The 11516-nt window shown below is 42.9% G+C and overlaps 2 protein-coding genes across 3 annotated transcripts in view; both read right to left on the bottom strand.

The window, feature by feature from the left end:
- Positions 1-698: 698 nt before the first annotated feature.
- On the bottom strand, positions 699-4164 carry chmp6b (charged multivesicular body protein 6b). Its single transcript, XM_008315031.3, has 8 exons — positions 3933-4164; positions 3391-3500; positions 3163-3250; positions 2984-3070; positions 2835-2900; positions 2543-2623; positions 2378-2441; positions 699-2095 (listed from the first exon to the last, which is right to left on the bottom strand). The coding sequence occupies exons 1-8, from the start codon at positions 3993-3995 to the stop codon at positions 2046-2048; spliced, it is 609 nt and encodes a 202-aa protein (XP_008313253.1). The 5' UTR covers positions 3996-4164; the 3' UTR covers positions 699-2045.
- A 1468-nt stretch (positions 4165-5632) lies between these two features.
- abca5 (ATP-binding cassette, sub-family A (ABC1), member 5) overlaps positions 5633-11516 on the bottom strand; it is a 14272-nt gene continuing 8388 nt past the window's right edge. Inside the window, exons 23-38 of one of the 2 annotated variants that reach the window (XR_521908.3) lie at positions 11136-11306; positions 10927-11040; positions 10707-10844; positions 10526-10594; positions 10354-10445; positions 9995-10118; positions 9798-9915; positions 9386-9477; positions 9137-9312; positions 8975-9050; positions 8794-8888; positions 8151-8423; positions 7977-8056; positions 7836-7891; positions 7306-7583; positions 5633-7136 (exon numbers count right to left, since the gene is read on the bottom strand). Coding sequence is in view for 1 of the 2 variants with exons in the window: in XM_008315032.3 (XP_008313254.1) it covers positions 7440-7583; positions 7836-7891; positions 7977-8056; positions 8151-8423; positions 8794-8888; positions 8975-9050; positions 9137-9312; positions 9386-9477; positions 9798-9915; positions 9995-10118; positions 10354-10445; positions 10526-10594; positions 10707-10844; positions 10927-11040; positions 11136-11306 (1818 nt within the window). In the remaining variant the exon portion in view is untranslated. Of the gene's footprint in view, positions 7584-7835; positions 7892-7976; positions 8057-8150; positions 8424-8793; positions 8889-8974; positions 9051-9136; positions 9313-9385; positions 9478-9797; positions 9916-9994; positions 10119-10353; positions 10446-10525; positions 10595-10706; positions 10845-10926; positions 11041-11135; positions 11307-11516 lie in introns of both variants that reach the window. The other variant, XM_008315032.3, reaches the window with a different exon arrangement.

Raw genomic sequence — 11516 nt, 5'->3', positions numbered from 1 at the left:
TTTGAACATTTTATAATATAATTATAATATTATATATATAATATAATAATTATAAACTTTTTAAAATGTAATTTCTTCACGAACTTTGGAGCATTGACTGTTAGAAAACAAAAACAAACAATATTAAATCTGCAAATATGATCTCTCCACAATACAAAAGTCCGTAAAGAAAAATGTAAAAATATTGCAGTGTAGGTACCCAATGGCTGCTGGTCCTCTGCTGCCTCCTGTGGTCAGTTTGTCTCACTAAGTTGAATCAGGTTTCAAACGGTGAAGTCACAGATGAAATCTGATGAAACCCAGATAGATAGACAGACAGCACTTTATTAATCTGTCTATCTATATCTAGGTTTTGTAGTCTGTCTAAGAAACTTAGTGATGAAGCAGCAGAGATCAACAGTCGCTGTGTTCAGGTGTAAAAACCTGGGACTTGGAAAAACATGGACTTTGGTGCAGGAAAGAAGCTGCTTTACACACACACACACACACACACACACACAGCTGTCCCTGACATCCTGCCCACTCATCATCATCCTCTTCAGATCCGTGACTCATCAGCGCCACACTCTGACTCTGCCGCCTCACTCCCACTCTGTGCCCACAGGCCTGCAGAGCCCAGCTGAACTGGTCTGAAATTGAACCGGTCCATGAAGTGGACCCTGAGAAGGTTCCAGAACCAATGGCACAGGAACAGGAACTGAGTTCAGATGTTGATTTTGTTTTATTTTCAAAGATTAAAATGAGAACTGATTTTTAAATTAAATCCACATTTTAAACCTGAACTGACAGAAACCAGAGTCTGTATAAAACCATGGCAGACTCACACCTGGGTTTGAGTTTAAGTCGTAAAAAAGAAAATAATTATATTCAAAAGAACAATCAATGTTTCCAACAGAACTCTCCCACACTGAAAACATAATGTCCTTTTACTTTTGGCCACTTCGCTGATTGTCCCCTACTGCCCCCCTGCGGCTAGTCCTAGAACAACAGGGGGCACTGACTACAGTGATGCAAAATGGGGACATTTTTTTGAAACAATAAATGTCAGTGATCATTTATGATGATGATGATGATGATGATGACGACAGAGTTCACCTTAAATATTCATCATTAAAATGTTACATTTGTATTTAGTAGAAAAAGAAAGTAAATACAAGTTTAGTGGTGTTTTGTTGATAAAATAAATGTGACTAATTTTCTTCTAACTTTCTTTTAACCAAAGTGAACACATTAAAGTCTGTGTCTGTAAAAATGATTAGTGACAAATGTCAAAGAAATAAAAGTGATAGTTTGGATTTTTTAAAAAGTTTGTATGAGATGTGACACTGAAACGTCATCTACAAACTGGAGTGTTGAATGAAACTGCTCACCCTCCCATACTGAAGTCCATAGAGAAAACTACAGATGTTTAACTCAGTGGGAAACAGAAGCTGCTGGTCTACTGCTGCCTCGTGTGGTCAGTTTGTGTAACTGAAGTGAATCTGAAAACAGAATTCCAAACAGAGGTCACAGAGTAACACTTTAGAACGTAGTGATGGAGGCAGCAGTGTATCAACAACTGCTGTGGGCTGTAATGTAAAACCTGTGGTTTTCTCTATGAGATTCTGTGTAGAAAAAGGTTGACAAATATCAAAACACACACAAAACTGTAAACCTGGTCTCTGCCCTCCACCTTCAATCAAACTTCCTGTGGGCTGTGGACACTGCAGTGCAGCTTCAGTGACAGTTTTCTCACACAAACACATTTAAAAAAAGTAAAACTATCCCTTTAATATATGAGATGTTAGTACTCATTCTGTACAGTATGGGTGTGTTTCTCCTCCGCAGCTGCAGGTTTGTTTAGCTCTGCTCCTTCAGGTTTGGACTTGGCAGCAGATGAGGAGGAGGAGGAGGAAGGACATCCTGCTGTCTCCTCAGGCTGCAGTTGAACTGTGTTTGTCGGTCACTGAGTCTGTTGGTGGTTGTGTATCAAACATCACAGCAGCAGCAGCAGCAGCAGCAGCAGCAGCAGATCAGAGTCCAGATCCTGCAGGATGGTCATGTGATCACGCAGCGAGCATCTCCGGTTGAGCCTTCTTCCTGGGACGTTCTCTCTCTGAAACACAAACATGTTGAGCTTCACGGTGAGCAGCAGCAGACTGGAGGGCTGATACCGATCAACCACTGATCAATCAATCAATCAATCAGAGATTTAGAAAGAACCCGTTCTAATTAACGGTAACGATGTCAAAGGTTTGATCCACAGAGTGAAATAATCAAATTATTGAGGACATCTGATCAAAGGTGATGAGAGAAGACCATTCTGAGCATGAAGACGCCATCAGAGGTCAAATGTTAAAGACAGGAGGCCGGTACTGAAGAGTCAAAGAGAACCAACCTGGTTCTTTTTCGGGGACTTCGGGCAGTTCCTCTGCAGGAACATCAGGAAGCTCCATCTCTCCCTGAATAAACAAAAAATAATAATTCATTCAAAAATGTAACGTAGATAAGAAAAGAGAGGGAGCGTGAGGTGCCAGGCTGCTGGTCACATGACCACACTGACCTGAGTGATGGCCTCCAGCTCGGCCAGAACGGCCTCTTCATCCTCTGGCGTCAAGGAGCCGGCGAGAATCTCATCGATTTGCTGAGAAAAAAGGAAACTGACACACTTAGACTGAAGTTACCAAAGGTGAGGCTTCAACACTGCTGCCACCTACTGGACCAGAGAGTGTAGTGTCATGGTGACTTTTAGAGATCAGGCAGCATTGTTACATTCCCATCAGTGACCATTCAACAGTACCAGTCCCAGAAGAACTTCACAGAGTTCAGGTGTAACTGCAGCGTGTGCCACTCACCCGCTGATATTCAACGGCATCGTGAGTCTCATCCATGATCCGCTCCACTTCTTCAATGGACATGACCTGACGGGGCAGCAGAGGTCAGACAACATTAGTGACATCACAGTCGTAAACCTGAGCTCATCAGTCACATGACGCTCACTAACCTCATGCATCTTCTTCAGACACTCGTTTCCGACCTTCAGGCCATCAATGACTTTCTTCTCAATCTGAACAAACTCCAGATCCTGGACCTGAAACGGGAGCAGAGCAGAGCCTCAGGTTGAACCACAACAACAGTGGGACTGACTGTAATGATGGCGGCAGCGGTCAGATCTGGGCTCACCAGATGCTCCAGGTTACTGATCTGGTTCTCGGTCTTGTCCAGGAGTTGATCCCTGTAACGTTTCTTCTTCAACAGCAGCAGAGCTTTGCTGCAGGAAAATGGTTGTTTTTAAAACAGTAGATAAAAAAACAAATAATTGTGTTTATGTGCTTAGTATTTGACACTGTTTAAATGTTAAGGTCGACGGCCATATTTAATTAACAATAAAGACAAAGTTGATTTTCTCACTCTTTCTTTCCATCCTTCAGCAGCTGTTTGGCTAAAACTCTCTCCTTGTCCTGCTGCAGGTTGATCTTCTTCTGATACTGTCGCAGTTTATCTCGCTGTTGTTTCAGTTGCTGCAGAAGATCCAAGAGAGGCGTCAACGTAAACAGAGCTCAGTGTAAAGACTTTTCAAAAAGACTAATAATCATCTAACATCAGGGTTTGCATATTTCCCTGAAGTGACTATCAGTCGACTTCCAAGTGGTTTCATCACTAATATCGGCGGAGGCAGTAGGACTTAACCTGTTGCAGCTCAGGGCCAAACACTTTTTCAAAATATATCCCAAAACGACGAAAACCACTGACCATTGAGAATGTCAAAAATATTTATGCCGAACTGAAATTGAGCTTCTTAAACTAAACATCAGTCCACGGTTGGTTGTTCTTGTTGTGTTCCCAGCAGTTACAGAGCCACTGTTTGTTTGAAATGATAGTTTCCTCAGTGAGGTTTCAGCGTCAGGGCTTTGACAGTTTCGCTAACGTTAGCTAAGAGCTGTGTCACTCACCAGAATCGCTTTGTCTTGTTCCGTCACACGCGACTGTTTCTTTTTTCCAAATATATTTCCCATGGTGATAAAGCATCACAGCCCCGGTCTGCCACCAGAAAAGAAAACAAGAACAACGACCGCGATTTCTGTGATTATTTTTACATCAATCTTCAAACTTTAAGCAGCTACAACAGAAACCTCTCCTCCATTTTTGCTGCGAGTTGACCACACCCACATTCGGGCGGAAGAACGGGAGCCGAGAACCAACACACAAGCAGTGACAAAGAAAAAACGCTGCTTTATGAATGTTGTATTTTAATATTAAAAAGCAAACTACGTCACACACCGAGTCAAAATAAATACAGTTTATTAGTGTAGAACGTCATGTCAGCGCTATGACGTATATGGTGACGCACTGCTATCCTGTGGCCGCAGTCCGACACTACAGGAAAATGAACGTTAAGTTCACTTTAATGTTAAAATTATTTTCGGTACCCTTTCAAAATAAACAAGGTGATTTAAAAAGCTACTAATTAAACCGGCGTTTTCACCTTATTTACACCCGCCCGCTACAAAACACAAATAATTAAGTGTAACACACACACATATATATAAAGGTTTACTGGTAAAATGTGTTCATGTTGTTCATAACCAATTATTATAGCGGTCTTCAGTGCCCTCTTGTGGTCTTGCATAAAAGTGGCAGCCTTCGCTTGAGAGAAAGTTGTGCCATTGTAGCCACACAATGTTACAAACGTTGTAGCAAATATAAATGTGTGTATATATATGTGTGTGTATATATATATATATATATATATATATATATATGTATTCTGTATATATATATATCTATATCTATATCAACTTAATGTCATTGTGTGGCTCAGGGGAGCTTAAAAAGCATTTAGTAAAGTCCAACCTGATTTCTTAACCTGAGAAATTAAAAAGCTTATATAATCAATTAAATAATAATCAATTGCAGAAACATGTCTGTCACGTCTGTTATGGAGTCTATACCAGTGGTCCCCAACCTTTTCTGTTCCAAGGACTGGTCAGCCAGTACTACCAGTTACTACAGACCAGTAGCAAGGTACTGAGCATCGAAGGATCATTAAATTGTCAAAATAAAACACCTTTTAGACTTCAATTCTGTTCGTATCAGAGTCTGAATGACTTATTATTTTAAATTTAGATTATCTTTTGCCAGATTATCTTTAAATAAAGAAAATAAATGGATCTGACATGATTTACTTTGAATGAAGTAAATTAGTAAAGATTAAGTACATTTTTCCATTGTGTCCCACTGTGGCCCGGTACCAAATGACCTATGGACTGGTACTGGTCCGCGGACCGGGGGTTGGGTACCCCTGATCTATACAGTCTTCCAGTTACAACCGGCCCTTCAATTGGAACTGTATTGCTGATGTGGCCCCCTGTGAAAATGAGTTTCACACCCCTGATCTACAGCGAAGGCTGCCACTTTTCTTCAAGACCACAAGAGGGCAGTGAAGACCGCTATAATAATTGGTTAAGGCCGAGCTGGATTTTCACTCTTTTCTGGTATTTCTTTTTACCAGTAAACCTTTAATAATAGGTTGAAAAAAATAAATATCGATATATATAAATATATATCGATTGAATTTTATTAAATTTTTTCCTTTTTAAGTTATTAGTAAATAAAAAATCAAGACCGATTGAAGTAATAATAAACAGTCGTAAATATTTAGAAGCACATTTATTTATTTCAAGGTTTCTCTCACTCAACCAACCACACAAGTTTTATTTACATCACCAGAAAACAAACCACACAACTGAAACCACAGTATTAAAAATAAACTCAGTAAAAAATAAAATAAATAAATAGTACCCATATATCCCAGATTGCTGTGTTAGCAGCAGATATGCTGTTAATAGGCTTCCCTCAGCAAGTGCCAATCATGTGGTTTCTCTGGGAACCCAGGACTCTCTGCTCTTCAGAGGCAGGCGTGCTAACCGCTACACTATGGAACCGATCATCGGTTGCACAGATCATTTCAAGAAAATTGCATAAGGTAAAGAAAGGTTCAAATATTTCCATTTGTGCAACACGACCAGAAATAAAAACTAAAGAAATTGACACTAAAGAAAATATTTTGGTTTTACTTTGTATTTTTTCCCCTGTGAAATACTTTTAATTTTGGAAGAAGAAAAAACTATACACCAGCAAATCTCCTGGACTTTTATTTTCCCACGGCTACATACGACTGTGACACGTACAGATGTTTGACAGTGGGTGTGTGTAAGTGAAACAAAATGTCAGACAGACTGAGGCTACATATGTACAAAGCAAAAAAAATAAATAACATTCAAAAGGAAATATCAACAATAACTGTAGTTTTTTGCATGAAAAAATTCTTGATGTGGACTGATGTTTCCAAACAAAAGATAAACTAAGAGAAAATCAGACATAAATTAAAAGTCCCTGCCATCTTTATTCAGAATAAATAAATCAATATCATACTTTTTTACTTTCCTACTTAACATAATCTTTATTTTTTATCTGAAAATAAAAACCTCCTTTAATGTTTCAAAATACATTACAATACAGTGTGAAAATTGATTTTATGTTTGCCTGAAAAATTACAATTTATCGATTAGTTCACAAACAGAGGGCTGTATGTCACAAGCCCCAACACCAACTATTCAAAAAAACATGAACCCAGGCCACGTTCTTGAACACTGCCCCCTGTAGGTGAGGTCAAAATGTGCTACATATTTGTGTTTGTGTGTGAGAGGAAGGCCACAGGCCCACAGTCACTGCCCTCTTCTGCCGTGTCTCAGTTCAGACTCACTTTCTTAGGAAGGGCTTGCCTTAGGCTCCGCCTCCTCCCTCAATCCAGTTGATGCTCATAAGGCTGGAGAAAAAATGTTTCCATGTGTGGAGGACTGGAAGGAGAAGATCCCTCCAGAAGGTCAGTGAAGACCGGTGGTCCAGAGGAGGTGAGGGAGAAAAGTAGTGATAGATGAGTCCAGAGCATTGCTCAGGACACAGAACTGAAGTACTTTAAGGTACTGTATTTCATCCCACTTTTATCCACTGTTTGCATAAAGACAATTTTTTAAAGACATTCCAATAAAGCACAACTCCGCAGCCTGTGATGGGGCTGGAGGTTTGGGCGGGGCTTCAGGACTTCATAGAGACCTGTGCTGCGAAGATGCTACATTTGAGAAAACCACCACCACCTTTAACAGACAAAAATATCAAAACTGATTAGACCTGTGTGCTTGTTTACGGCGCCCTCTTTAGGCCAACGAACGTCAACGCTTATAATGATATTGGTAAAGGTTAAAAAGTCGAGCGGTTGTCAAAAACCAACGCAGCACCAGTGAGGGAGGTCAAATGCACGCTAACCTCAGAGCCTCAGAGAGGGGGCAGTGTTGTGACCATTAACAGCCAGTGGTGCTCACCCACTTCTGTCCACCAGGCTTGCAGTTGACATGCGATTCCCAGCAGGATGTATTTGGTCTTGCTCCCTCTGGTGGAGTCTAAAGCTGGTGTACGATACTGTCCCCCTGATTGGCCAACGAGACGGAGGCGTCCTGTTGGAGACGCTGCCACTGGAAGGTGGTGCTCAGGGAACCCACATCGTCTTCCTCGTTTTCCTGCTCTTTTACAAACTCCAGGAAAACCTAAGTTGGAAGAAGCAGGATGGTTAAAAAAGAAAAAAACAAAAGTGAGGTCTGTAAACGTCTGTGCTTCAAGAACCAGAGTTCAGAGAGAAAACAGTCCGTTTACCATCAGGCCACATGGGACTCACCTTAGCTTTGTTTTTCAAATCATGGACGTTTGTTTCCTTCAGTGACACACAATAACCACACGAGGCACATGGAGGTGCTAACAGGTGCTAACAGCAGTACTAAAAGAGTGTTTATGACACTGACCTGCTCTAACGTGCACTGGGAGAAGTTGTACTCTTCAAAGTTGAACGTTTGTTTGGCTGAAAACAAAAACACATTATCATGAGTAACAGTGTGTGTGTGTGTGTGTGTATGTGTATGTGTATGTGTATGTGTGTGCATCACCTCTCTCTAACTCAGAGAAAGACCTGGACAGTGACGTCACGTCCTCCATTGGGATCTTGTAAACCATCAGAGTGTTAAAACTACAAACACAGCAGTGACAGACATTAGAACTGCTCTGAAATCGTCCTCCTATCACAGTAGACCACGTGCCTCTCTGTCTCTGCGGCATCTCACCTCTCCTGGCGGATGGCGTGAGGAAATATCTCCTGCACCTCCTTGTGCAGCAGCGCCTCCTGCTGGCGCCCTGTCAGCCCGTCTCGGAGCTTTACCTCCAGGCTGTATCCTTGGCCGTACTTTGCCTTCAGGTGTTGGATGGAACCGATGCAGCGCAGCTGACCCGACACCATGATGGCCACGCGGTCGCACACAGCCTCCGCCTCCTCCATGTAGTGGGTGGTGAGGACGGCGCCGCGCTGGTTGTTCTTGAACGCAGCCCGTATGGCTCGCCTGGAAAAGAGTGACAACAAGCAATACTTAATTCAACATCATATCTATGATAGATTTACAAACTAGCCTTCAACCATTTCTGGACTTAACGTAAAAATCATTTCTGGGCAAACCTTTATTGCATCTTTGCTAATTTTTGCATTTTTCAGATCTAGGCTTACACAGACACTCTTGGCTAACTTTATAGGTATTAAAGACATTTTTTGCTTTTGAATTTTTCGTTTTACTATTTTGCTTTTGGAAATTTTGCCTAATTTTTGATTACCTATCAACAAATGTTACCAACTTTGGGCCCATTTATTTAAAACTAACAGTGGTAAGAATTTATGTACCAGACCTAAAGACATAAAGGGACTTTGACTGTACTCACCACATGCGCTGTTTGGACTTTGGGTCCATCCCTGACGACGGCTCGTCCAATAAAACAATCTGTGGATTTCCAATCATGCTCAGGGCAAAGCACAGCTGTAAACAAACACAGTTATCATTAGCTTCATCTTTACGTTGACTCAGCAATCTGAGCTGGGCCACTTCTGTGGCCCAGGTCTCACCTTCCTCTTGACTCCTGCAGACAGAGTCTTGGCTTGTTTGTCCAGATGGTCCTTCAGCTCCAGAGCGCTGACCACACTGACACAGAGAGGACGAACATTAGGCCCTGATCTGTCCTCTGCAGACCTAAACCAGAGATCATTAAAGCACAGCTTGAGACTCACCGTCTGATGATGCCCGGAACTTCCTGTTCTGTCATGCCTTTGATGGCAGCGTAGATCTCCAGATGTTCCTGCAGTGTGATTCTGGGCCACAGAGGGCTCATCTGTGGACAGTAGCCCACATGCTCCAGTGGGTGGTCGACAGGATTAAAGGTGGTGCTGTAATCTCCCATCAGCACCTGGGAAAAAAAAACAATCATGACTCTTCATTGAAACAGATTTTATTTCCTACTTAAGTCACTTCTGTGGTACCTGGCCAGAAGTTGGGTCGGTGTCACCTGACAACATGTGCATGATGGTACTTTTTCCTGCTCCATTTGGTCCCAAAAGTCCCAGAACTTCACCTGAGTAAACATCAGACGGTGCGTAACTGTAGTTTGATTGTAGTTTTTGCTTTGTGTGGGCTGTTGTCTGTGTGGGCTGTAGTGTGTGTGGGTTGTTGTCTGTGTGGGCTATAGTCTGTGTGGGCTGTAGTCTGTCGTGTGGGCCGTAGTACGTGTGGGCCATAGTCTGTGTGGGCCATAGTCTGTGTGGGCCGTAGTCCGTGTGGGCCGTTGTCTGTGTGGACTGTAGTCTGTGTGGGCTGTAGTCTGTGTGGGCTGTAGTCTGTGTGGGCCGTGGTCTATGTGGGCTGTAGTCTGTGTGGTAGTTTGTGGTCCGTTACCTTTGCGCACACAGAAGGAAATGTTCTTGGTGGCGACGTTTTTGCTCTTGTTCATGGACAAACCTTCTCCTCTGCTCTTGTACTGTTTCCTCAGGTTATTGACCACCAGGGCTGGTTTCTACAGAGAGACAAATGTTTGAAGTTCCTAAAAATACACAGTGGATTTACAACAATAACTGATGAAGTGGTGAACTCACCAGGTCACATGACTGACAGGTCAGAGCCTCCTTAACGCGCGCTTTCTCCATCACAATGTCTTCGTCTTCATTCTGCTCTTCCACTGGAAACTTCTCCACTTTGGACTTTGACTTGGAGGAAATTCTGTGAACATTTTAATACAAACATCAAACTTTGGAACAGTAATGTGGGGGCGGGGCATGGGCGGGGCCACAGGGAGAAGGCTCCTTGTTTCCTGGTTTTTATCCACTGTCCTCTCACACATTGGTTATAAATTTGACTAGAGGGCATACAAAAGCTAGGAGCTACAGAAAGTGATTGTCTCGAAATGTACGCCCCCTTGTGGACAGACCCACACAGCACCATATCAGTTTATCACCTGCAGAACTGGTCGTCTTTCATGGTCCTCCCTCCATAACGAACCTCCAGCCACCGGAGAAGGCAAAGCAGCAGGATGATCTGGAGGTAAGGCTGAACAAACACAAGCACTGGTCAAAATACCTTCAGTACAACGGCGCCACCAGATGGTGCATAAAAATGTTGCAACCTACAGCTATAACTGCAATGAGCAGATTCTTCCACAGAAGGGTCTCCTCATAGTCGGAAGGCAGGAACGTGGTCTGAGAATGAAGAAAACATCAGACTTCTACTTTACATCAGTGGCTGAATGTCAGCCTTTGGATAGCTAACAGTTAGCTAATGTTGAGCTTTAGCACGTGTGGATGGTCTCACTTTAGTGACACAGTTGAAGCAGCCCATCAGAGGATAGACAGGGTTGAAGAAACACAGAATGTTGTGCAGGTTCCGGACCAGACCCGTGTTGTCGGTTAAATTAGAGAGCTGGATCAGAACAGCTGACACCACACTGACCTGAGGAACAGGTCCACACGTCAGGAGAGGAAAAGTTAAAAAAATGACAAAGAAGATGAAGCTCAGAAGCTTCATGTCTCACCATCATACAGATGACAGAGAAGAAATCTCTGCTGCTCTGGACTCGAGCAAAACCAAAGGAGAAGACGTAAGTGAAGAGGATCATTGATGGACCAAAGCCAATGATGCACAGGACCTAAAGGAGACAAGGAGGGGGAGGAGGAGGAGGATGAGAGGATGAGGAACAACATTTCACTGGACCTTCAGTTGTACAGTGTGAAGGCCACAGACCAGAGCTGTCAGGTTGCTGGAAGTGAGCAGGCTCCCAGTGTGGAAGGAGAAGAGGATGAGGGTCATGGAGGACAGGATGAGGTAGTAGAAGGGAATGTCCACCGCTGCCTGACCGCACCAGTACGCCGATGGTACCAGACCAGAGATACGCAGCGTGGATCGACACTGGATCTGACAATGAAGCAGAAGGATAACGGGTCAGAGACCAGACTTTGGAGATCCTGCTCACAACCTGAACCAATCAGGGAGGAAAGAAAACAAAGTGCTTTTTCCACAGGAACATTCTGGTCTGTTCTAAGTTCTGCTGTCACCCAATCCCTCATCTAACATTTCCTCTGTCGTAGGTCGTGACCTTCTTTCTCTTCTCACATTTCCTGCTGC

Source organism: Cynoglossus semilaevis, chromosome 8 (genome assembly GCF_000523025.1).
Source record: "Cynoglossus semilaevis isolate Cse_v1.0 chromosome 8, Cse_v1.0, whole genome shotgun sequence".
Taxonomy (NCBI): domain Eukaryota; kingdom Metazoa; phylum Chordata; class Actinopteri; order Pleuronectiformes; family Cynoglossidae; genus Cynoglossus; species Cynoglossus semilaevis.
This window is presented reverse-complemented; position numbering and strand designations above follow the sequence as displayed.

What these genes read in the sequence shown, in the direction of transcription:
- chmp6b (XM_008315031.3), bottom strand. Translation starts at nt 3,995, where the DNA reads ATGGGAAATATATTTGGAAAAAAGAAACAGTCGCGTGTGACGGAACAA. An exon ending in GTCTGAAGAAGATGCATGAG is followed by an intron (nt 2,901 to 2,983) that starts GTTAGTGAGCGT and finishes CTGCCCCGTCAG; the next exon opens with GTCATGTCCATTGAAGAAGT. An exon ending in AGTCCCCGAAAAAGAACCAG is followed by an intron (nt 2,096 to 2,377) that starts GTTGGTTCTCTT and finishes TTTGTGTTTCAG; the next exon opens with AGAGAGAACGTCCCAGGAAG.